The sequence below is a fragment of the Coturnix japonica genome, chromosome 2, assembly GCF_054131305.1.
Source record: "Coturnix japonica strain WE chromosome 2, WE-NBRP24, whole genome shotgun sequence".
In the NCBI taxonomy this organism is placed as follows: domain Eukaryota; kingdom Metazoa; phylum Chordata; class Aves; order Galliformes; family Phasianidae; genus Coturnix; species Coturnix japonica.
In genome coordinates this window covers 123566380-123588702 of record NC_140664.1, presented here as the reverse complement: position 1 = coordinate 123588702, position 22323 = coordinate 123566380, and the positions used below count along the sequence as shown (strand labels likewise).

Genomic DNA, 22323 nt, shown 5'->3' with positions numbered 1-22323 from the left:
ACAATTTTGGTTATGGAATCTATCAGTCTTTATCTTTTTGCTGGTCCAGATTCTCAACCTCTCAGCTGGACCAACAGCACCCAGGAGCAGTTCTGAAACTCCGCAGCTGACTGCACCTGATAAGACAGAAGCTTGGATCAACTGAGACTTCAGAAAATCCCAGGTTCTTCAGGAAGCTGCACATAAACAACTCAAGTAGTCACTATGAACCTAGAAAGGGTTAAAAGCTTTTGCTAAATAAGAAGGAAGAGGTTAGCTCTTAAAGACTATATAAGCTGCAAAACCTGGCAGTTGTGGCTTGTTAAACTGCTGGGAGGTGGAACTGACGGCTGTGCTGCCTAAGTGGGGAAGTCATAAAAGGGAAGCAGAGGGCCCCAGAGGGAGTGGGATAGCTGAGTTTTAGTGTTTCCCTCACTAGGGGGAATTTACTTTGTTTGAACTAAAATGGGCATAGCTACTGCTAGATGCTGATCACAGTAAGGCTTTTAGTTGGCTTGTTTATGGAGAGTCAAACAAGGTGAGAAGAAGCTGTCCTGGCCTCCATGGCAGTTAGGGTGGTGACTAAAGAAGCTACCTCTGGCTGTAATCATTCCCTAAGCCTGCAGTGGAGTGAGCTCTCTAATTTTGTTCAGTCCATCTTCCTTTCCAAAAGGAAAGCCCCAAAGCATCACTTAGGACAGATGCCTGATCCCTAATTGGGGCTGATGGCCCATTTGTAGGCCTCTGGTTATGTGTAATGCTTCCTGTTGAGAAACAAAAGAAAACTGGTAATGCTTAAAAGGAAATGTCAGAATCTTCTATTTTTATTTATTTATTTATTTATTTTGCTTGAGGAATTACTGCACTGATCTCTGTAGATTAATTTTAGTTTTGCATTTTAAGTTCTGTTCCAGAGATCGTTTGAAATCCTCTGCAGTGATGTGAAATTCTGTGAACCCTCTGACACTCGGTGGCACGTCTGAAGGCTGGCAGGCATCGCTTTCTGCCTGTCAGCACATAGAGCCAGTAATCATTTCCACATATCGATTGTGTGCCTTCTTCTAAAATCACAGCAATTAAGGAGCCTGCATGTGAAGCAGTGGATAGTTACGGCTTTTTTATTTCTCCTTTTTTGTTTTTAAAAGAAACTAAATGCTTTGTCTTCAAAATATGAGGACTGCTCTTATTCACGTCTTTAAGATGTGCTCCTTAGAAAAGCAGCAGTATTTCAGAACTAGGAGCTAGATTTAAAGTAGCCCAGCTCAGCTTGAAGTGACATGTGCTCAGACCAATTTATAGAGTAATGGAACAATTTATGAGTCTGCCTTAGCTGAAATTAGTTTCTGTGGCAGTTGGCCCAGGGAAACTCTGTGGGCCTTCTGTTCTTTGCAGCTGCAGAAAATAATTGTAAAGGGGAATATTACCTTCCAGTAGCTGGGCAAAGCCTCAATTACAAACTGTGATATCCCTTCCCTTAAAAGCAGAGACCCAAACTCACCACTCCAATTGCTCTTAATGACCAGTGAAACTAAAACCATGTCATTCCTATACATGCTGGAACAAAGTCTCAAATTAGAAAGTGTTATGTTTAGAAAATAAGGCTAAACAAAACTTTGCTGGAGGTACCAGTAAGAGTTAATAGTCTTTAACAGTGAGCTTGCTCATCCCAGGCTTTTCTTAAATGCTAAGGTGAGGGCTAGCACCCATGTTTCAGTATATTCTGTTGATGAGGGCAGTTAAAGACAAGCCTTCATTAGCATGGGCCTGCTAGCTCATTTTCTCCTTTGCTTTCCCTTGTCCACCAGCTCCAGCTGAGTGTCTTGTAGCAGATGTAGGAAGAAGGAATTTTACCAGTGGCAGAAAACTATTTATACAGTCATGACAAAACAAACCAGTTTCATCTCCACTGGAGCTTCTAAAAACTGTTCAGTGCTGCTGGCGATAGTAACTGCTTCACCAGAAGCTGAGTACATTCAGCTAAGTCCACTGGTGACAGCATACATTTAACAAAGTTCCCAAACACTGTGAATTGACCCTGACTGTGCCCTCCTATTCAGCCCTTATGCAGTTCAAAAGCTTTATATTCAGCCATCAAACAGTTCTGGACACACTGAAGGAGTCTCAAACGCTGTAAATCTGTGGGGGGTGGATTTCTTTAAAGTCAAGTAGGAAGCACTGCTCGGGACTTGACATGTGCAGTAACACAGAGAATGAACCTCCTGTTTTCAGAAACTCTTCTTACCAGATTGGAACCTACAGATCCTGACTTACAATAGAGCATGAATGTAGTCGTGGAAGTTGTGGAACTGCATTGACCAAGAGAGCTCTCCAGAGGCATTAGAGGCAGCATGCACTAGGTTTGGTTTTAGCTCTGAAGCTTTTCAGTGCCATCCCACAATATCTTTCACCTTCCACTACTGTATACGCATCATGAACTCTGATCAGCAACATATGCTGACAGCATCGGATTACAACAAAAAACTCCAACTTTGTCAATGCACTGAAATAAAACTATTCTGCTTAGCAGTCCTAGTCTTGGCATGGAGCTGATGTGAGTGTTAGGGTCAGTGCTGGGGAAAAAGAGGGAGCCCGGAGCTCCAGCTGGAAGGGAGCTTGAAAGCTTTTGCTGGAGGAAAGGCTGAGCCACTAGGATAAAAGGGCTGCAGGAACACGTGGGTGTTTGCACAGGCTGGGGGACTTAGTCTAAGGCTTGGCATCCTGTCAGGAGTGGGGTGAGTTCTGAGGTTGTGGTTAAGAGGAGAAAACCAAGAGCTGCAGCTGGCATGGGGCTAGAAAGTGGCCATCTTAGGGAAGTATAGGCTGCAAGGAGAACTTGGCCACAAGAACTTCCTGGTGCAGGCACTGGAATGGGGGCTGCATGAGGATTTGTGTGAGGGTTAAAGTTTGGGCTGAAAGAGGGAGCCTGGAGTTGCAGCTGGACTGGAGCTAGAAAGGAAACCTGAAGAGAAAGGACACAGTATAGAGAGAACATGGCAAAAGGAACATATTCCCATGAGCTCTGGCTGAGAGTCCTGGTCCTTCGATCTGTGTTAAGCCCAAATATTTGTTGCAAGTTACACACTTAAAAAGCAAAATACTTGGCTACATGGATTTATTCTGGATGGAAGATGAAAGGCAAATATGTGACAGATGTCACATTGATGTGCGCCGCGTTGCACAGTGATCAGATGTCGTGTTCTAAGCATAACGTAAGGAATAAATGGGTACTGATCTCTTCTAAAAATCTGACTTCAAATCTATATTTAGGCATCTAAGTGACCTGCTTTTAGTCAGAGGTGCTGACTGTTCAGCGGCTTCCATTGACTGCAGGAACTGTCAGGAAGTTTTGTTGTGAGATTATTATTATATTTTTCAAGAACAAAAGCTGTCATTTAGAACCCCTCTGTAACGCCTAAATTAATTTATAGTCTAAAAATAAAAGTAACCAGAATTGATATGTAGCATCTCTGTGCTCTCCTGTTCTCAGTCGGCCGAAGAGAAAATGACCATATAACGAATGCATAATATATTAATTGCTTCTGTGTGGGAGAGAGACAAAGCACTACCGGTTTAGATGACTTTGTACTGCAATCTCAACAGCCAAAGAACAGAGAAGATGAAACAACCACTGAGCTTGGTGCAACAAGGTTCTCCATCCATGAGCAGCTGTGTAGGTCTGTGCTGGGGGCAGAGCGCACCTGCAGACCCTAATGAGCAGCCTCACCTGGGAGGAGCAGCCCCGGCCTCTGCCCAGGCCTATTCTATTTAAGCTCAGAGGTGGAGCTAATTGTGTTCTTTGCCTGAGCTGTGCTGTAGGTGTACTTGTAAACTTGTCTTTTAGGTCACCTTGGCCCTTCTCCAAAGGCGGTTTGATTTCCTGATGGATGTTGGATGCTGTGCCTTTCTACATGGATCTGGTTCACTGCATCTGCAGGGCTGCTGATGTGTGCTGGGCCCTGCACCCAACCTTTATGGCATCTGGTCCTACTGGTCCCTAGACTGGGACAGCCGTGAGCTCACATTTGCCCGTTCTCATAGAACATCTCCGCTGCTGATCACTGAGGGTCAACTTGCTTCAGGGTCAGCCTGCTCACGAAGCCAGGGCTACAGCAGGCGGGTACACCTGGGTAGTTAAGAAGTCAGCGGGCAGCCTGCTGTAAGTGCTTGTGTGCACAAGGTGAAGGGTCTGGAACACAAGTTTAATGTCGAGCGGCTGAGGGAACTAAGATTGCTTAGTCTAGAGGAGGCTTGGGGACCTTACAGCTGCCTGGATGGAGGCTGTGGTGAGGCGGGTGTTGGCCCCTTGTACCAGCTAACAGCTCTAGGATGGAATGGAGCGGCCTCGAGCTGTGCCGGCTGAGCTCGGTTCCCGTGGCAGCGCTGAGCGCACGGCGCAGGCGCCATCCCGCGGCGCGTGCGCAGCGTGGCGCGGAGAACCGAAAGTCTTGTTGTGTTCCCGCTCCGTGCGGGGCCGGGGGCGGGGCCGTGCGTGGCGGGGGCGGCTCCCGCGGTTGGGCGGGGCCGCGGGCAGAGCGGGGCCATTTCGGCGCGGCCGAGGCCGGGATGCGCGGGGCGCTGCTGGGCGCTCGGTCCGCCCGGTGCCGCGCCGAGCCGCCCGCGGGGCTGCCGTGCTGAGCCCGCTCCCGCCGCGCGTCCCGCCCCGCCTCCCGCGCCATGGCGGCCCCCGGCACCGTCGCCTCCGTCATGGCGAGTAAAACCAAGACCAAGAAGAAGCACTTCGTGGCGCAAAAAGTGAAGTTGTTCCGGGCCAGCGACCCGCTGCTCAGCGTCCTCATGTGGGGGGTGAACCACTCGGTAAGTGCCGGGACCGGCGGGAGCTGCCCCGGCCCCTCCCGGGCGTTGGTGCGGAAATGCGCTGCGGTTCCTTCCCTCCCCCCACCAAAAACCGTACAGCGATGGTGATGGAGAGCTTCGTAGCGCCGCGAAGTTCCCGGTCCTGGTGCGGCGGGCTCCGTTCGGTCGCTGCGTGGCTCCGCTCCGTGCCCGCCCGCGCCCGGCGGAGCGTCACATGGCGGCGGGTCCGCAGCCCTTGTGCCGCTCAGCCCGACCCGCCCCGCTGCGGAGCCGCCGGCTGCGGGTGCGTCCCCGCCTCGCTCCGTGCCGGAGCTCTGTGGTAGTTGTCAGCGTGCGCTTTGAATGAGGCCGGTTTTGTAGAGGCGATGCGTCGTGTCGGTGTTGCCTTTGTTTCCTACGCATCCAAACCCGCCGCCCGTCTTTGTGCTCGGTTCGGCGGTGCTGTCGCTGCGGTGCGGTGACCCCACGGAGGCGGTGGCGGCATCCTGCGGCACGGGAACGAGCCGAGCTGCTCAAAGCCAAGCGCTGTGGAAGAGCACGGGGTGCTGCCGGCCGGAATCCGGCCTGCGGGATCCTCTCGTCCCTTCCGAATACACGGTATTAGTTTTAAGGACATCTCTGAGGCTCCTGGAGGGCAGCGGGCTGAGATGCTGCTGGATGGAGCAGAGCTGCTCTTGGAGCCGAGCCCGCGGTGCTGTGTGCGGCAGCCCCAGCTGGTGCTGTGTGTCTGCTCTGGGCACAGCAGTGAAATCCTGTGCCCTCTCCGGGGTTGTGCCTAATAACAAAGCAAACAGGGACCGGCACGGTGCTGTGTGTGGTTCCTGCTGTCCTGTGCCACTATGGAGTGCACGGCTGTTCCAGTCAGATGTCATAAAGGCACGCTGCTTTGTATGTGTAAAGCTATAAGTGGCAAATAGAAGGCCTGGAGTTGGTGAGGGGATTGGAAGGGCAGGGCAAGCTTGGAGAGATGCAGGTTTACCTTTGTATGAAGGAAGGCGGTAGGGTTGAGCATGTGCCATGGATGCTCTGCGATGTCCTCACCTTGCAGCAAGGTGTGACCATGAGTAATGCTTTGGGCCATTTGGAAGCTGCCCCCCACCAAGTCAGGGACCGTGCAGAAATAACTCAGGTGTGTCCAAATCTAGGTATCTCTTTGGCTACAGCTGCTGCATTGAAGTGCTGTTGGATCCCACGTTACGTGCTTACCCAGTCGGTGTGTAACGCTGGATGCAGCAGTGGCCGACAGATGGAAATGAATGCTTGGTGTGATGGAAACAGCTTCAGTCTGAACTTCGTGCAGGCAAAGCACAGAGCACCTGTGTGCATTCATTGAGGTCAGCAATTAGGCACGCTGATGTTTCTTAGCAAAATAAACAGAAACCCAGAAGAAAAAGTTAGACTAGGAAATGAGCATAAATTATACTTAATGATGATGGTAATTAAATAAACTTAGGACGTAGTATTCATCTGAAAAACCTTATTTAAGGCTGCTTCCAGAGCTGCGTGCAGCGACTAATGAGATGGTCTCTGAGCCTTAAATATAAATAAGATGTGCAGAAGGGGTGGGTCTGAAACGTGGATCTTATGTCTCAGCAGAGTGTGGTACGCACTGGAATAAAGCACTTGGTGAAGATAAAATGGGAAAAGCAGTTTTGGGTTATTTTTCTGTAGGCTTTTTGAGTGTAGGGCTGCAGTGCTGATACACTTGATGGCCAGGTTTTCCATTTAAAATCCAAAGATCATCCAAGTGTGAAGAAGAGGCATAGAAAGAAACTGTGACAAGAACTGTTAACCTATCCCTCGTAGAAGGAAATCTGACCTTAGAAAGGAAGTGTTGTGTCTCAGCATCATGGAGCGATAAGGCTTTACAGCAAGCGTGTGGATTCCTAATGAGGAAAAGGTCTGCGGGGAGCTGGGTCTGCTCTCTCATGTTGGCGTGGATGCTCCTGTTAGGAGCTGGTTGGGAAGGCTGGGAATCTGTAGGAAGCTGGGTGTAGCTCCTTCAAAACACACCACCCACAAATATGGGGAGAATACAGCGGTAGGGATGGATTTTAGCTGGCTAGCTCAGAGGTAAAGAGTGAGACACTGGAGGCCTCACCTCTACTGTACATAGTGGTTAACACAGAAGAGAACGGACACCTAATGAAGTTCTCGAGAATAATGAATGTGTGAGTTTAAAAACAAGAGGCACTAAAACTCAGCCCCTGGAATCCGTACTGGCCATCTGTTTCGGGATGATTACAAGCTGATCTAAACATTTACCAGCGCTTGACTTTGCAGTGGCACTTGCTGCCTAATGAGCGAGTGAAACAATAAGAACGCGTGGATCAAATGCCTTTCTTCTCCCCCAGCATATTTGAAGGCTACATCAGAAAGCAAATACTTTCTGTGGGCGAAGAATTCAACAGATAATCAACTCCAAATTTGCCTTCAACTGCTTCCATGAGGCGCCCTGAAGCCTGATGCTACTGTTGCACTCTCAGCTCTAATCTGGCTTGATCTTTTTAAGAAAAGTGGAACAACGCGAGGACAGCGTAATAAAAAGAGTGAAAGCTGTGGAGCTCTGCTGGCTGCCAGTGTGACATCCTTACTGTTAGAGCTGGATGTGGGGAGGAGAAAACCAGCGTGACAAGGAACTGTGGCTTTCCCCCTCCTGTGTCCCACTGTCTGTGCCATCACATCAGGAAACCTGCAGTTCTGCAGAGATGCTCAATAATGACAGGATAGGTTATGCCCTCTGCAGTAAAAAACATTGGCTTGTGTTTATCATAGCTAAGAAAACCGCACAGTGTTTGCTACTGGTTATACATCTGCAGAACTTACTGCACTTGGGGAGCTTCTGGCTCCGGATTTTTTTTTGTATGCTTTTAAATGATGGAGGAGTTAAACCCTGAGGATGTGGAATTGTGGGGCTGATTCATGGCATGGGCTGGGAGCTGCAGAAGGGCAGGGCTGCCCCTGGGTAACGCTGTCAGCTTTGTGGCTGGTGTTTACATTAACGCAGGGCATCGCTGCTGCAAATGGGCTCCGATAGCGGCTTTTCAAAGTGAGTGAGGCAGGGTAATGAAACTTGAGTTATTGATCTTAGAGTCAACTCCAGATGTTTTAACAGTGAGCTGGAGGAAAAAAAAACCCTCCTTATTAATTGTTTAATGGAGGTGGTGGTAGATTATGTGGGAGAAGGCACTTTCTAAGAAGCAGTGAGAACTTAAAAAGCATTGATTACAGCAGAGCAGATAATAAAGCAATTAAAACTATTTTTGAGAAGTCATCTGGGCGCTCAGCCCAGCTGTTTGTATATAGAAGGAAGTAGAGCAGGAAAAGCTATTTACTGAGAGCTCGGTGCTTTTCTGGGTGTTAAGCTCTGTGTTGCTGCTCGAGTCCACTTCATATTGTATTTGGCATCTTTGCGGACAGGCTCTGCTAAAAATACAAACTGCAGATATTTATTGTGATTGGATTGAAGGGAGCAAACGGTCTGATGTGAAATAAAGGAGGGAGTGATGCTTCGTGTGCGTGTCCTCTGAACTACTGAAAGGGAAACGTGCAATAGCTGCTGCTGGGGTGAGACAGGAAGGGAGATGGAAAGAGATCTCGCAGCAGTTTCTAAACTGTGCTCTGTAGTTTCTTCCTCTCTGCAGCGTGAGGTGCTGCAGAAGTGAGGAGGTTCTTCTGCCTACCAGGTTTTGAAACAGAGTTTCGTTAACCGCAACAAGGAGGGCTGGACAATGTTCAGCAAAGCAAACGGGCAACGCAGATTGGTTTTGCTGACTCGGCTGAGTCATCTTATTTGAGTATCGCGATGGCTTGAAAGAAATTCTGTGGTGGGTTGTTTCAGAACTTGTTCATTAAAGCAGTGTGTTATGCCTGCTGGCTATGGGCTAATAGATGGTTATTTACCCCTATACTTTAGGGTGATGAGCTCTGTTTACTCTAACACCCACCTGTTCTGCAGTACCTGCTGCACACGCGCATTCTTTTTGTGATAGCAGAGCTATCAGTGCAGTATGGAGCTACCTCAGACCTCAGGAATAAGATGGAACTAGCTGCTATTTACTGATGTTGAGTTTAATTTTGCCCAGCCTCTCAGACTTGTAGTCACGTTGGCTTAAAGGTGTCTTGATTTGTTGAAAGGTCAGTGTTGTTAACAGTGGCGTTTTAAAGACTTGAGAGAAGTATGCATTTGTTTTTGCTTTCTCCTGTTTTTTAAGTGATTGAGTTCTTTTGTGGATAACTGAATTCCACTAAGAGTTCATTGATTTATACTTACTGCTGCATCTCGTTTCCACGTTGCTCTGTTCTCTAGACCTGATGTCTGCTATTTAGATGCCTAACAAAAGCCCTGCTTTTTCTTCCTTCCTTTTCACTGTTGGTGAGGTGCATCTTCTTTTGCAAAAGAGCTGCAACAGTGTTTAATAAAATGTTGCTGCTACGGGATGGTAATGAGAAATCTTGTTAGCTTTCAAGGTTTGCATCCTGGCACCACGGTGAAATGGACTAGCTTTGAATTGTTGGGATGGTAACTTCTTGAATGCGGTTTGCTATGTGAACATCCGTCTGATTGGAGAATCTGGGCTCTATAGGAAGATCATAAGTTAATTAGTTTTGTACTGAGGGAGAGTGCTTAATAATGGTGTTGTGAAAATTGTTGGAAGCAGCTGAATGCTGTATTGATGTGTGTCACAAACTGAAAAGGAAACACTGGATCTGTCATCAAAGAGCGGAGTTGAATCGTTTGCAGTAGAAATACTTGTGGCTATGCACCTTTTGGAATGCTTATTTTTCATCACGCTTGGTGAACTACCACCTTGTGTACTGAGACAAGGTAATTAGTTTAATCCAGCTCTTTAGGGAACGTTTGAAGTTCCCAAGGCAACCTTAACAATCTTAACATGGCTGTGAGCATATACATGATCCTTTTAGATTCGAAGAGAAAACCGAAGGCAACAAATGGAATTTTTATTTATTGGAAAGCCTGTGGAGCTCTGCAGTGGGGCTGGGGTTTGCAGAACCACCCTGTTACCATCTGAATGAAGTCACCGAATCCCACTTTTCTCAGGCTCCCCTCTTGGCGTCCCTGCTGTGTGCAGCTCACAATCCTGCTGTTCCTGTTTGTGCATCTTATCAATCGTGTCTTTGCCATTCCAGCCTTCCTGGTTGACAGGCTCAGCCATATCTGCTTTTCCTGATCAGTAATTATTCAGCTACAAACTAACAGCCCAGCAAAAATATACGTTCAATTCTTAGATGTACCGTCATGCTCAGAATTCATCATGTAGCCATTCAAACAGCGGTGCCAGCACAGAATGTGGTAGAGCATAAGAGGTGGAGCAAAGCTGTTGCTTTGTATGGAAGTGCCAATTTACACTAGAATAAGGTTAGTCAAACCACAACCTCTGCAATTGCTGCTGGACTTGTTTCCACTCTTTGGCACTGAGCTCATCATGGAGTGAGTTCATCTGGGGCAATGCACTAGAGGGGAAACTACATTATTCCATCTCCTGTAATAGGATGGTTGGTTTTTTTTAGCTGAATAAGCCGTATTCAGAGGAGCTGCAAATGCTGTGTAGTAGTGGAGCATGAAGGCTGGCTTAGTTGCTTAGGACAATTGGTGGGACTCTTAGCTCTGGTTTATGCTCTTCAGTTTCCCTATCAGCAGTTCAATTTCACATTTGGAGGCAAACCTTTGCACCCAGTCAAAATACTTTAGAGCCCTCACTGTGGAAGCCTTTCCAATTATTTTAACCTTCTTAAGCATGTACATGGGCATGTATTTTGTAAGGGACACAGCAATTTGTTATACCTGTCAGTTTCCTTGGTCTTACGGAAGACACTGAGGCTTCTAAGCTTTAAATTTCTATCTGGGTAGATGACAGAAAAGCTGCAGTGGCTTCCTAGTGGCTGCAGTTTTTAAAGCTGCTCTTAGATGTAAATGACAATGGCCAGAAGACTTTCTCAGCAATAATTCATGAGAGTCCTATCTTAAAGATTTTCTTGAGCAATATCGAGCCTGTGGTTACAGCAGTCCCCCTTTTTGGAGGGAGGAGAGAACTATCTTGGTTGGTCTGAGACCAGCCTGAAGAAGGCAGCTTAATAAGAGTCTTATTATACTGAGCTGAAACCGAGCAATATCTGATTAGCTTGGTGCCAAGCCTCCATAACTCTGTTACCAAAACTAATAGCACTTCTATAATGCCCTTTATCTAGGGGAGGCGCATCATGGTGCAAGGTAGACTTACAGCTGCTTTGCAGTGGTTGGTTCTGCTTTGATCGTACTGCCCAGTCTATTGTAGACCAATTGCAAGATCATTTGGGTAACCAAAAACGTTGTTGTAGTTACAGGCTGGGTTTCTGTTTGTTGTGTGTACTGATTTTCTTTCTCAGTGCTGTAAACTGCTGTTAGAGAGGATTTTACGGTATTCTGCTGTAGTGTGGCCCTAAGCATGGGCTGGGATCTCGATGAAATCTTCCTAAAGGAGCTCATGGATGTGTATATTAAGAATGCAATTGCTGTGGTGTGATAATCAGACATTATGGTAGGCTGTGTCTGAAATACCAGTAGATCTGTGTAACGAAAGCAAGGTTCCTAGTCAAGTCTTTCTGAATTTCTGTATTTAGATTTAAATCTAGAGCCAGATCTGGGTGATCCAGTTGCAAATGACCAAAAACTGGGAGGGCGTTTGAATGAAGAGTGGGATTTTCTTTTAAAGACTTTGACGTTGCAATCCTAAGGATTCTTTATTGTAAACAGCTGGTGGATGAGGTTACTTTTCTGCTTCTGTGTAATTTTGAGATGAGCAGAAAGAACACTTTGATTCAGACGATCGGTCTGAAAACTCACGTCTCTTTAATAGACCTCTTCCCTATTTCACGAAGCATGATTTTCTTTAGCAGGTAATGATAAAAGCCATCACTCAGATCCTGTTCCTAATTTCTTCTCTGTTGTTTGTACTTGTCACGTGCTGTTCCGTTTCCAGGGGTTTCCCGTGCCTTTTCCAATTGAGACAAAAATCATGTGGTCTGTTCCAGACTTTGCTCATAAAGCCCACGGATACAACTGCATTTTTTGAGATGGTATGCAAATCAGTTCTTGATTTGCAAGATATGTATTAGAGGCTGCCTGGTAGAAGCAGTGGTAGCACTTAAAAGCTCATAACTTGAAATATAAAGGTTTTTACTGTAAGGCCTCTGAGAGGGAAGTACTTACTTAACCTATTCTCTGTTGACTATTCGGAATATGTGGTTGTGTTTCTGGGAAAGATAACGGCCTAAAACACACTGACTTCACTGGGAAAACCCATGCCCAGCCCCACAGCCCAGCTATGGAAGCCCAGGGGGTGACTCAGGGCTGAGCTGCAGCCGAGCCCTGCCAGCCCCAGCTGGTGCCTCATGGTGGGTTGGGGGCTGGCTGCTTCCCACACCCAGTGCTTTTTCCCCTGTTGCAAAGTTCAGGCTGGTGGTGGAGGAGGGGGGATGAGATTTTCTGGCGCAGTTGTTCTTCCTGGGCCTGAGCAGAATCATCAGTGCAGTGGGATTTCAGTCTGACTCATGCTGCACTTGCGGCCTGCAGTGAGCCAGGCAGCCTTCTGCTCGTGCACAGCGAGCACAACCAAACACACACAGCAATTTCTGGACTTTACCGCTTGTCTTTTATAGGCTGGAGGAAAAATAATTTCCAGAAACAGAATCTTGGTGCTCGTTAACACCTGGCAGCTCACAGACAAAGTCTTGCAACCCCTGTTCTCAGCAGCCTTTGCCCATTCTGTAGATGCTGCAAGCTCCTGATGAAACCGTTTCAGCTGTTCTTCAGCTGATTCAACAATGCTGCTTTCTCTTTCCTACCTATGGCAGCAGATAGTTATAGCAGATTCTTTCACTAGGGCAAGCTGTGCCCCAGGGTTGTGCTGGTGCAGGGATGTAATAAGGTTCAGATGTCTCTTGGCTCACACTCCTGCCTTCTTCCCACTGAAGCGAGCATCCCTGCCTATGGCAATGCAAAACAGCCTTCAAATCTGGAGCATCTTGAATTGTGCCCGTGTTCTGCACCATCTTTGTGGTGAAAGTGGCAGGATTTCCTTTTCTACCACATCTCCCAGTACCACTTATCAGGGATTTTCCCCCCAAGTACAGCATTACCTGTGGCTTGCAGTGCTCCTCTTCTCTTGAAAAGCAAACCAGTTACTTCTCAGAATCTTTTGTTCTTGCTGACTCTTTCTGAGAAGGTGTATTGCAAGTTTCTCCTTAGAAGCTGTTGGGATGTTTTTAATATAAAAAGGAGCGTGGATCTTATGTGTTTACTTGATATGCATTGAACTTGCAGGTCATGGCCTTTGGGAAGAGTTAACTTGGGAGACTAAGCTAATTCAATTCTAATTAATGTTTACATGGCAAGCGCTGTATAAATAATAATAATAATAAAAAGCCCAGACTCCTTGAAAAAAGGATATAGGTTTGATTGTGTAGTTCTCAAGATGGAAATTGTGTTGTCACCTGTCTAGACAGGATTTTAAAGTGCAAAGATCTCCCTGCTTTTCTTTTACTTGATTCAAGTACTGATGTTAGCTGGCATGTGTCACTTGGAAGAGGTTTAATACCTACATCTTCGGGTAGGTGGAAGAAATAAGAGAAGTGAGATAGAAGAGCATGTGGCTTCATGCTTTACATTATTTACCATTACCTTCCTAGCTCACAAATTTGTCTGAGAATTGGTTTGTTCTGTTCCTACCAGTTATGTTTTGCATTTTTCCTTCCCATTTGATAAACTAAGAAAGTAAACCCTAAAGTAAGCTTTTCATCTGTGTTGCATTTTACCTTCCATTTTCACTTCCATTTCTCTGTATGTTTTAATCTTGGCAGCTCAAGAACTTTGCTGTTCAAATAAGCATTTTGTATCTGCTGTTGAAAAGATTCTCCAAGAGCTTTACCATCCTGAGGACAGCACTGTTAACCTGGCAAATTGTGTAAGAAGAAATAATACTGTGGCTCTTATCTTACACCTGCAAATACTTAATTGGTGCAAATGATCTCTTAGTTACTGAAATGTGTTCAGTTCAGGAAGTCGAAACCTGCTGCAGTGCTGCTGTTGATGCAGCGTTGTCATACAGTACACAGCTACAACTTGTGCCAACCTCTTCCATCCTTTAAAAACACACGTGTCTCTTAGTGATCTGTCAGTATTGGCCAAGCTTTCAGATGTAACAGCCTGGAGCTCGAGGTGGGGCAGACAGGAGCGTGCAGCCACATTAGCTGTGGCTTGGAGGGTTTTGCCATTGCAGTGGCTTTTCCACTGAGGCTTTGGAGGTTATTTCTTTATTTTCCAACAAGTCTGACAAACCAGGAATAAAAATGCTCAGCTGTTTGACTCTGTGACCGTAAAATACACAGTGTGCTGTGAGTCACAGCTCTGCTGCTGCAGAACTGAGGGCAGCTTGCAATTTAATGCTTTCTTTTTTAGGAACAGACTAGTCAAAAAATGGGCATTGTTGAATCTTACTGTGCCCCTCCAGGACAGAGGAAATCGTTTTCTGCCTGATTAACCGACTGCTTTGTCGAGTGTTTCCTGAAGCCTTGGCTCTGTGTATTTGCATATATTTGCAGGAGTAATGCTAGTGGGAAAGTGAGATCTGCCATGTAACCGGCTGCCTCTGGGCACATTGCATGGCCAGCAGTTGGTACATGGTCACAGAGTGCAAGGTAGGTGTCTGCGCCTGGGCTGGTCACACTGGCTCAAGGAACGGGTAGTGAAATCCACTCTAAAATGTTTACAAGGTGACTAATCACATAGTGATGCTTATCATGTGGATATCTCAAATTTTGGAGTTCTTGGGTAATTCCCACCAGAAGTTTGAGAGCAGCAAAAAAATAAAAAAAAAAATGGTGCAAGACTTGCTTCGATTCTGAGCTAAGCTAACAACTAATGATGATTCTCTTTAATGTTTAATTGCATTTAACTATCCAGACATTGGCTGCAGAATAACATAGAATCATAGAATGGCCTGGGTTGAAAAGGACCTCAAAGATTATCTAGTTCCAGCTCACAGCAGGGTCACCAACCACTAGACCAGACTGCCCAGAGCCACATCCAGCCTGGCCTTGACTGTCTCCAGGGAGAAGCTGCATTGCTTTACTGGAAATATGAAGTATTTTGTGTTAATATAAACAAGTGGCATTGTCCTTGTCATTTAGTTCCTGTGCTGTTAAACAGAAGGTATTTAATTAATGTTGATAACTTTGCATGGTGATTTAGAATCATAGAATAAAATCATTTACTAATGAACAATTTCAATTATTTATTATCTTATTGGTGTTTTTTTGTTGTTTTTTTTTTCCTACCTCCAAGGAGTGCTTAAGTTCAGAAGCACAGTAGTGAACGTGAAGGCAATGAAGCTGCAGTGCTGTGTGCTTTGGGGAGGAGCTGTGCTTTGCAATGTCTGCTTGAGATGGGGACTGAGGCATGGCTCCAGTCCCTGGAAATTAGCATTGTGTGAAGCAGGGAAGGAGCAGAGATGTGAGGAGTGATGCAAGTTGGTTTAGTTTAAAATAACTTCAAAATGACTTAATTCTCCTCGTGGCCTTTTTAAGCACTGGTGGTAGCAATTAGTGGGCAGGAGAACATGCCGTGAGTCGGGCTGTGTTACTCCTTACTGCTGAGGGTTTTTTCCTTGCTGCAAATGTTAACCAAACAGAAATGGAGGGGAAGTGGAGGTGTGCAATCTATGTTATTTTTAAACCGGAATGCAGATGGACCAAATCCATAGTAACTTTTCTGGATCTTGGAAACGCTTCTGTTTGTACCAGTGGCCGAGACTGACATCAGGGCTCTTGCTAAACCTAACAGTCAATGTGTTAAACTTAATCCATCTCAGAATGCAGTGTTCAGTGCTCTGGCTTTTGCAGCAGTAGTACAGAAACCTCAGTCTGCTTTCCTTAATCTTTGTCCACAAGTTAGAAGATGCCTCTCTTTTCATTTACTCCTCTGGTATGAGCTCCTTCCTGGCATTATATTGGACTGTGGAAGGTCTTCCTTACAGAAACAATACGGTACCCTTCTCTCCCTGCTTATATAGCAGCTCTTGCCTTCTAGTTTTGGATGTCCATTGCTTTCCAATTCTGTCTGTGGCCCTGTCAGGTCTGTGACTGCTGGAGGAAATCCTTCCTGTGAGTGATGAGTGATGCTTTGCATTTCCATGTGCTGTGGGAATGTGAGTGTGTCGAGGAGTCCTGGAGAGGATAACTTTAATACAGCTGTGATGTGTTGCTTCACTTCTGTCCCCTTCTAGCAGCAGTAGCTCCGGTTTTTTCCCTTCAATTTTTTCATTGTTCTCAGTATCATACCCCTGGCCAAGCTGTTTTAACTTATCAGTTCAGCGGGGAAAGCTCATTGGGGAGGAGAAGATACTTCTAGGAAAGCAAGTAGTTGTTTTCTGGTGGAATGTGGTGGTGCAGAAGGCACAGCAGAGCGAGCCTGCGGGGCGAGAGGAGCAGCTGGAAGTGGGTCTGGTCCCCTCCCCAGGTGAGCAGGTGCTTGATTTGGATGGTTTCCCTTCAACCTCGTTCTTCCCAGTTTTAACCTCACTCATGCTGGGTATGCTTGCAGACTCTCACAGCAGTATTATTCTGTAGTTATCTCAAGCAGGTGTAATATTTACTTGAGCAAAAATCTCTTCTTGAAATGACATACATTTGTCTGTACAGTAACCACACGTTGCCATGTGCTTTGTGGTACATCTAACGTCAGCTTACTGAAAACTTCAGTACTGTATCTGTTGCTATCCAGTGCACTGATTTAAGTGGTGTTTGTTGAGACTGGCATAAGACTCTCATCTCTGCCACTCCAGCAGAAGATGTACTTTGAATTCAAGTGACCGCTCTAGCGAGCTGCTTTTGCAACTGGTCTTTTCTTAGGTGGGCTTTCCACCAAGCTGTGTCCAGTCAGTGTGAGTCACGGTCGATCCCAGCACTACCTGTGATGGAAGGTAAAAGGATGAATGCCTGTAGTTGAGCCTTTCCCAGCTGCATCTGTTTCTAATAACAGGAGGCCTGGTGCCTCTTGCTTAGTTCATGCTGGCTCTAGTATTTGCCTGATCATCCAGTAAATCAATTCAGCTTGCCAGAAGACTAGAAACTAATCTGGTAAAAAGGCTAGTTTGAGCTTTAGGCTTTTTGTTCTTGCTTTTCCTGGGATCATAGATGGGACTAGTTTGTTTTCTGATAAAGCAGAGGTGCTGGAGAAAGGCAGGGGATGGAGGCTGCTATGCGTGCTAAGCTGTGTAGTTCAGCTCAGCCACAAAGCAAAGGCTGTAAAACCCCAGCCTGGGCTGCATGGGCTGCTGCTCGGGTTGGTTCTGCCAAGGGGGCTCCAAAAGAGCCTACAAATGCTGGGGTAGGAGTGCAGGAGTTGCTGCTTATGCAGACTTGGGCAGCCCCGGAGCTGCAGCCAGAGTGGAGCATGAGCAGAGTGAACGCTGTAGCCCTGTGTTGTATGGCAAAGTCTGAATTTAGAATTCTTCTGAGAGTGAATTGGTCTGACAGTGAGCATTTTCACTTCTCACTCTGTTAGGCTTCAATACATCAAGCCCGATACTTGACAGTACTTGGGTGCTAGTGTGCTTTCACCACCAGATTTCAGGCTGTGCATGAGTTGCGGTGCATCTGCTCTGTGCAGTGTTCCAGCTCTTCCTGTTTTAGTGACAGCAAACCCTAGTTTGGGCCTGAGGCATCTTCAGAGCTGAAAGGGCTCTGCATGGGACTTGTGCATCGAATGCTCAGAGTATACAGAGCATAATACAGAGTGTTCAGGACCAGAGTGCTGGTTTTTCAGTTCTGTGTTTTGTTTGTGGTTTCTTCCCTTGTTTCATGTTAGGCATCACCAGTGCCTTGCTTTCCTATGGCTGATGAAACTTGGAAGCATAATGGATAGCTGCTGCTTTGCAAAATGTTCTGAGCATTTGAAATCTCGGTGACACAAAGTACGTCTGGCTGTGTCCGTGAAGTGCCAGTATAACAGCGGTGCTGAGGTAGCCACTTCTTGTATGTGCAACAGAACTGTAAATACCCCACTGAAACTGGAGAGTGGCATATTCACATGCAGCCTGGTAATTTCAGCAGGCTTGAAACGCTGTCAGCTGTCCTGGCCGATGGCCAAGGACGCAGGAGGCTCCTGGAAAGCTTCCAGGTGCTAATAGAGTGCATTTTGATTAAATTTAACCGTGGCCACTGACTCTGTGTGTTTCTGTGTGTTAAAATGCGCTTGTTCTGAATATTGAGATTTTATTTAACAACCTGTTCTGATACTCAAAGGCTGAGGTGTGCAATATCCCTATGGTGTGGATCTTACCTCTGTTAAGAGCAGTAAGGGCTGAAACATCCGTGCTGTGTGAGTGAGGGGATGTAACCCACTGCATTGTGTTTCCTTGGGTACCACACACAGTCAAAACAACCTGGGTATTTCAGAAGCTATAAAATATTTGTCAGCGGCCTCATCCTCCCACCAAGCACTGCTGCATTAGTTATGAAGTCTGTTTTATTGCTGGTGTAATGAACTGTTTAACCAAACAGAAATTCCAGTGTTGCAGGATTGTGGTGTGATATCCTTGGCCTTTGGCAGGACGTTGGTGGTGCAGGTTGGCTGTGAGCCTGCTGGATCTCTTATTGTCCCAGCTGTTCTACTGCTGATGCAGTGGCAGCGACAAAGTGGAATGGTGGGGTCAGCCCTCGTGGTTCGGGATGTGTCCATAAACAGAAGAACGTATTAAAGCAAGGCAGCAGAATGATGTTATTCTTTGTTTCATTTGCAAGAAATGGAGAACTTCAGACCCAAAACTGAAAAGTTTGGACTCCAAAGAGTCAAAATAAGATCCATGAGTCTGCTGTCAAAGATGCAGGTGGTTACATACAAGTGCTTTCCTGTTAAAATACTTGCAAATGGTTCTTATTCTGATACCATAACTAGTTTGGGAGAGGGGGGGAAGTAGATTACTGTAGTATCTGCAGGAGTGCTCCTGTGATTGCTGAATGGATGTGGGATTAGTCCAGCTCTCCGTGTAGAAGTGTATTAGGAGTTCCTTGCATGAAGGGATTGTCAGGTCAAGGAGTCAATCTAATTGAATGCAGGAGCGATGAAAGGTGAGGTAATGCTGTGTCTGGAAAACATTTCAGACAGCTGATGCGGGAATGTTGTAGGTGTCTATGAAGTGAGTGGGCACACATCAGCCACATTTGTGTAAAGACAGGTGTCTGAGGAGCCTTCAGATGAAGCTCTCTTTAAAGGAAATACAAGTTGCCTGTCTGAATGATGTGAAAACTTAATTAGGTTTATAGCACTTGCTCAGTTTTTGTTCCTGATTACTTGTATGTAATTGCATCATCATTTCAGTTCTGTCACTGTACTGTATAAAGAAGTCTCCCAATGTCGTCAAACTACCCTTATAATTCCCCCAGCCTTGTTAAAATCTGCATTAAAATGGCCATGTTTTAGTGCACAGTTACATAGGCTGCATTTCTTAGTGTGGTGATCTGATCTTTAAATTACTGCTTTTTATTCATGAAAAGGATCTGTCTGGTTCATTACTGCATTTCTTTTTGGATCCTTGTGCTGATTAGTAAAATTAATTTCCGAGTTGCCTTGGAAATTAGTGTTGGAGTTGAGCAGATAGGCTGTTTGTGTGATTTTATTTGTGTGATCAGGCTGCTCAGCTCTACTCAACTCCATTGCACCTCTGATGAGACTACAGCAGTATGGAGCACATCCTTGAACAAGTCTTTGCTCAGCGTTTTTTATTTTGACAAGGTGAGTCAAGGCTGTACAGTGAAGGGAGGTGATGGTGTGCAAAGCAGTATCAGAAATCAGTAGCAGTATCAAATCAGTAGCAGAATAGGTAGCTGGGAATGCATGTTGTGCAGAGGGGTTAGAAAAATTACGTTCTATGGAGGCTAAGGCAATTAAAACTGAGGCTAAGGGAGGTGAAAACAAGGGAGCTTCATTCTGTCAGTCACTGAAAAAACTTGTAGCTGAGTGACTTTGTTGCTGTGATGTGAACACCGTGTGGACATTTATTTCAGTGTGGCTTAAAATCAATGTCCTACTGCTTGTCTGAAGAAATACTTGGAAGCCAAGCATGAATGTTACTTGTATGCTAAAAGTGCCAAGTGTTGTTAATCTTATTTCAAACACTGGGTTGGTTTTGGATTTGTTTGTTTGGGGGGGTGACTTTAATAATAACTGTGTTTGGTTTTAGTGTTTGTGAGTCTCCTCTGTGCCTAATAGGTGAAGCAGCGCCCATCTAACTCTGGATATCCAAGAAACTGTTCTGAAATATACTAACCTTGTGAGCATCTCTATTCCAGACACTGATGGAACTAGTTCTATAGCTATTACAAAGATAACGCTATGGAATAAGCTATACATGTTTATACCTCTCTTTTGTGTGAGAAGTGGTGCACAGTGGAGGCATGGCACTGTTCAGGTCTGTCTGGCTCTTACCTGCTGTTTGTTCAGTGCTGGTTTTTGGGCTGAGGTAACTGTGTCCCAGAAGACTTAGCTAAAAAGGAGATTTTTTTTTCTTGTGGTATGTACAGAACATGTCATTAAAAATGTTTGCTTTTTAAGGCATCTTCAGTGAGACTTTTATAAGATTTTTTTCCTACAGTAATTATATTGGAAAATATTGAGCTTTGCTTTTCTGTCCTGTATAGCTGTAAAGCCATATGTGAACTGTCCCAGATGTTGAGCATTGCTATGACCTATATCCCTTACCTCTAATTTCTGCTGCTCACATCCAGTTATTCAGGGTATCTGACCAAAATAAAAATGTTAAATAACTTGCATCTCATCGGCTTTAGTTGTAAAAACAGGTTCATCTCATTTACTTAAATTACTGATGTATGTAACTTTCCATTCTGTCAAGTAATCCATTTGAAGTGTTCTAAGCAAAAACTCCTCAGGTGCAGGAGAGCCTCAACTGCAGAATTGTGCATATGGAACAATACGTATTAAAGGATCAGGTTAAAGATAAGCAGCTACTAATTCTTTTAGGAAATGCTTCAGTTCAAAATCTGTATAAATCTAATCTTCAGAGTTAAATACAGCAAATGTCTGCTGAAAATGTTAGTAGTCTGCTCACTCTTAGACTTCGTGTATGTTTAAGCCAGGATCTTGACTCACTTGTTTATTTTTTAAAGGCCAGTTGCCTGCTGTTGTACAGTGCTGACTCCTCTCTGCTTGAGGCTTGGCTAAGGGATGTATGGCTACAAGATGAAGGACGATCCCTCCCTTTTTGGATGCATGGTGCTGCTCAGTGACAGGAATGCCATGAAAAGATGGACTTATCATGGAAGAAAAATGAGTTTCTTGTGCTGGCAGGGAGATGGTCGGCTCTCAGGAATGGCGGTAGATTGGACACAAATGGTTTCACAGCTGCACTTGATTATCAGCCAGCAATTAATGTGAGCTGTTCACCTGAGCTTGAGCTGCTGTGCACCGCCGGCTCCTGGTGCAAGCTGTTGGTTGAGCACTAGCTCTGATGTGTGTGTGCTGGATTGCTGTCTGTGGGACTGCTTTCTGTTTCCTGTGGTGGTGATGGTGGTGTTGTTTTTTAAACTGGCGCTCAGCTGTAGCAGTAACCACAAGATGATACTTTCCATGTCTCCATTTCAGAAGGGTAAAGAGAAGGGCTCTGTTTGCTTTTCGCTCACTTTTCTGCTGCTTTGCAGTTGTTTCCCAGTAGCAGGTTGGGTTTGTGAACAAAGTTAAGTTTGTGTAGTTGGTCAAGAACATTCACATGGGCCATGTCTACATGGAGATGTCAGTCTGTGTGAACGTATTAACTTTCAGCAAAGTACTTCAGTCTGGAACCCAGACTATGAAGTTTGGGTTGGTGTTCCTTACTAATTCAGATACAGATGACTGATGTGGAAACTAGATGTATTGTAGGGAGTTGGTTAACAAATAAAGCTCAGCTATCACATAAATTACTGTCCAGTTTTGTTTTTGAGAGCTGCAAAACTGACTTTATCAAAGCCATTTTTCTGTCTTTAGGTTTTCAGCCCTGTTTTATTAAGGGACTGAGGCTCAGAATTGAAGAATAAGTAGTAGTGTCTGTGTAACACCAGTACTGTGTGCCAGCTGCACTTACTACGCCGTTGTTATCACATAGAATGACTCAAATGATGAGAGCGGACTAGTCTGTATTTCTTTTAAGAAAGGTTTGAGTGTCTCTGAGTGTCTCTGAGGTTTGAGTGTCACACACTGTGTCAAGGTCTCTCATTCAAAAAGATGGTAGTAAAAAGTGGAGGTGGGAAAGAAAAAAAGCAACTAAACACACCAAAAACCTAATGAAGAAAATAACCGGACAGCTCTCTAAGGCTCACATCTCTCGAGATGACATGGAGATGGATGTATATGATTACAGAAATGTATTGAAGCTGACCGTAACTGTTCAAAACTGAGATATTAGAGGTATGCCAACATGCAGCGGAGTCCTACAAGCCATTGTTGTGAAGTACTAGGAGAGGAATAGGGGGCAAACC

General features: G+C 45.4%; 1 protein-coding gene across 2 annotated transcripts in view; it reads left to right on the top strand.

Annotated features, from left to right (window-relative positions):
- The first annotated feature begins 4508 nt into the window (after positions 1-4508).
- Positions 4509-22323, top strand: part of PIP4K2A (phosphatidylinositol-5-phosphate 4-kinase type 2 alpha) — an 89407-nt gene continuing 71592 nt past the window's right edge. For both annotated transcript variants that reach the window (XM_015853301.3, XM_015853300.3), the window contains exon 1: positions 4509-4794. In XM_015853301.3, coding sequence (XP_015708787.2) covers positions 4654-4794 — 141 coding nt within the window. In that variant the 5' untranslated portion in view covers positions 4509-4653. The remainder of the gene's footprint in view (positions 4795-22323) is intronic.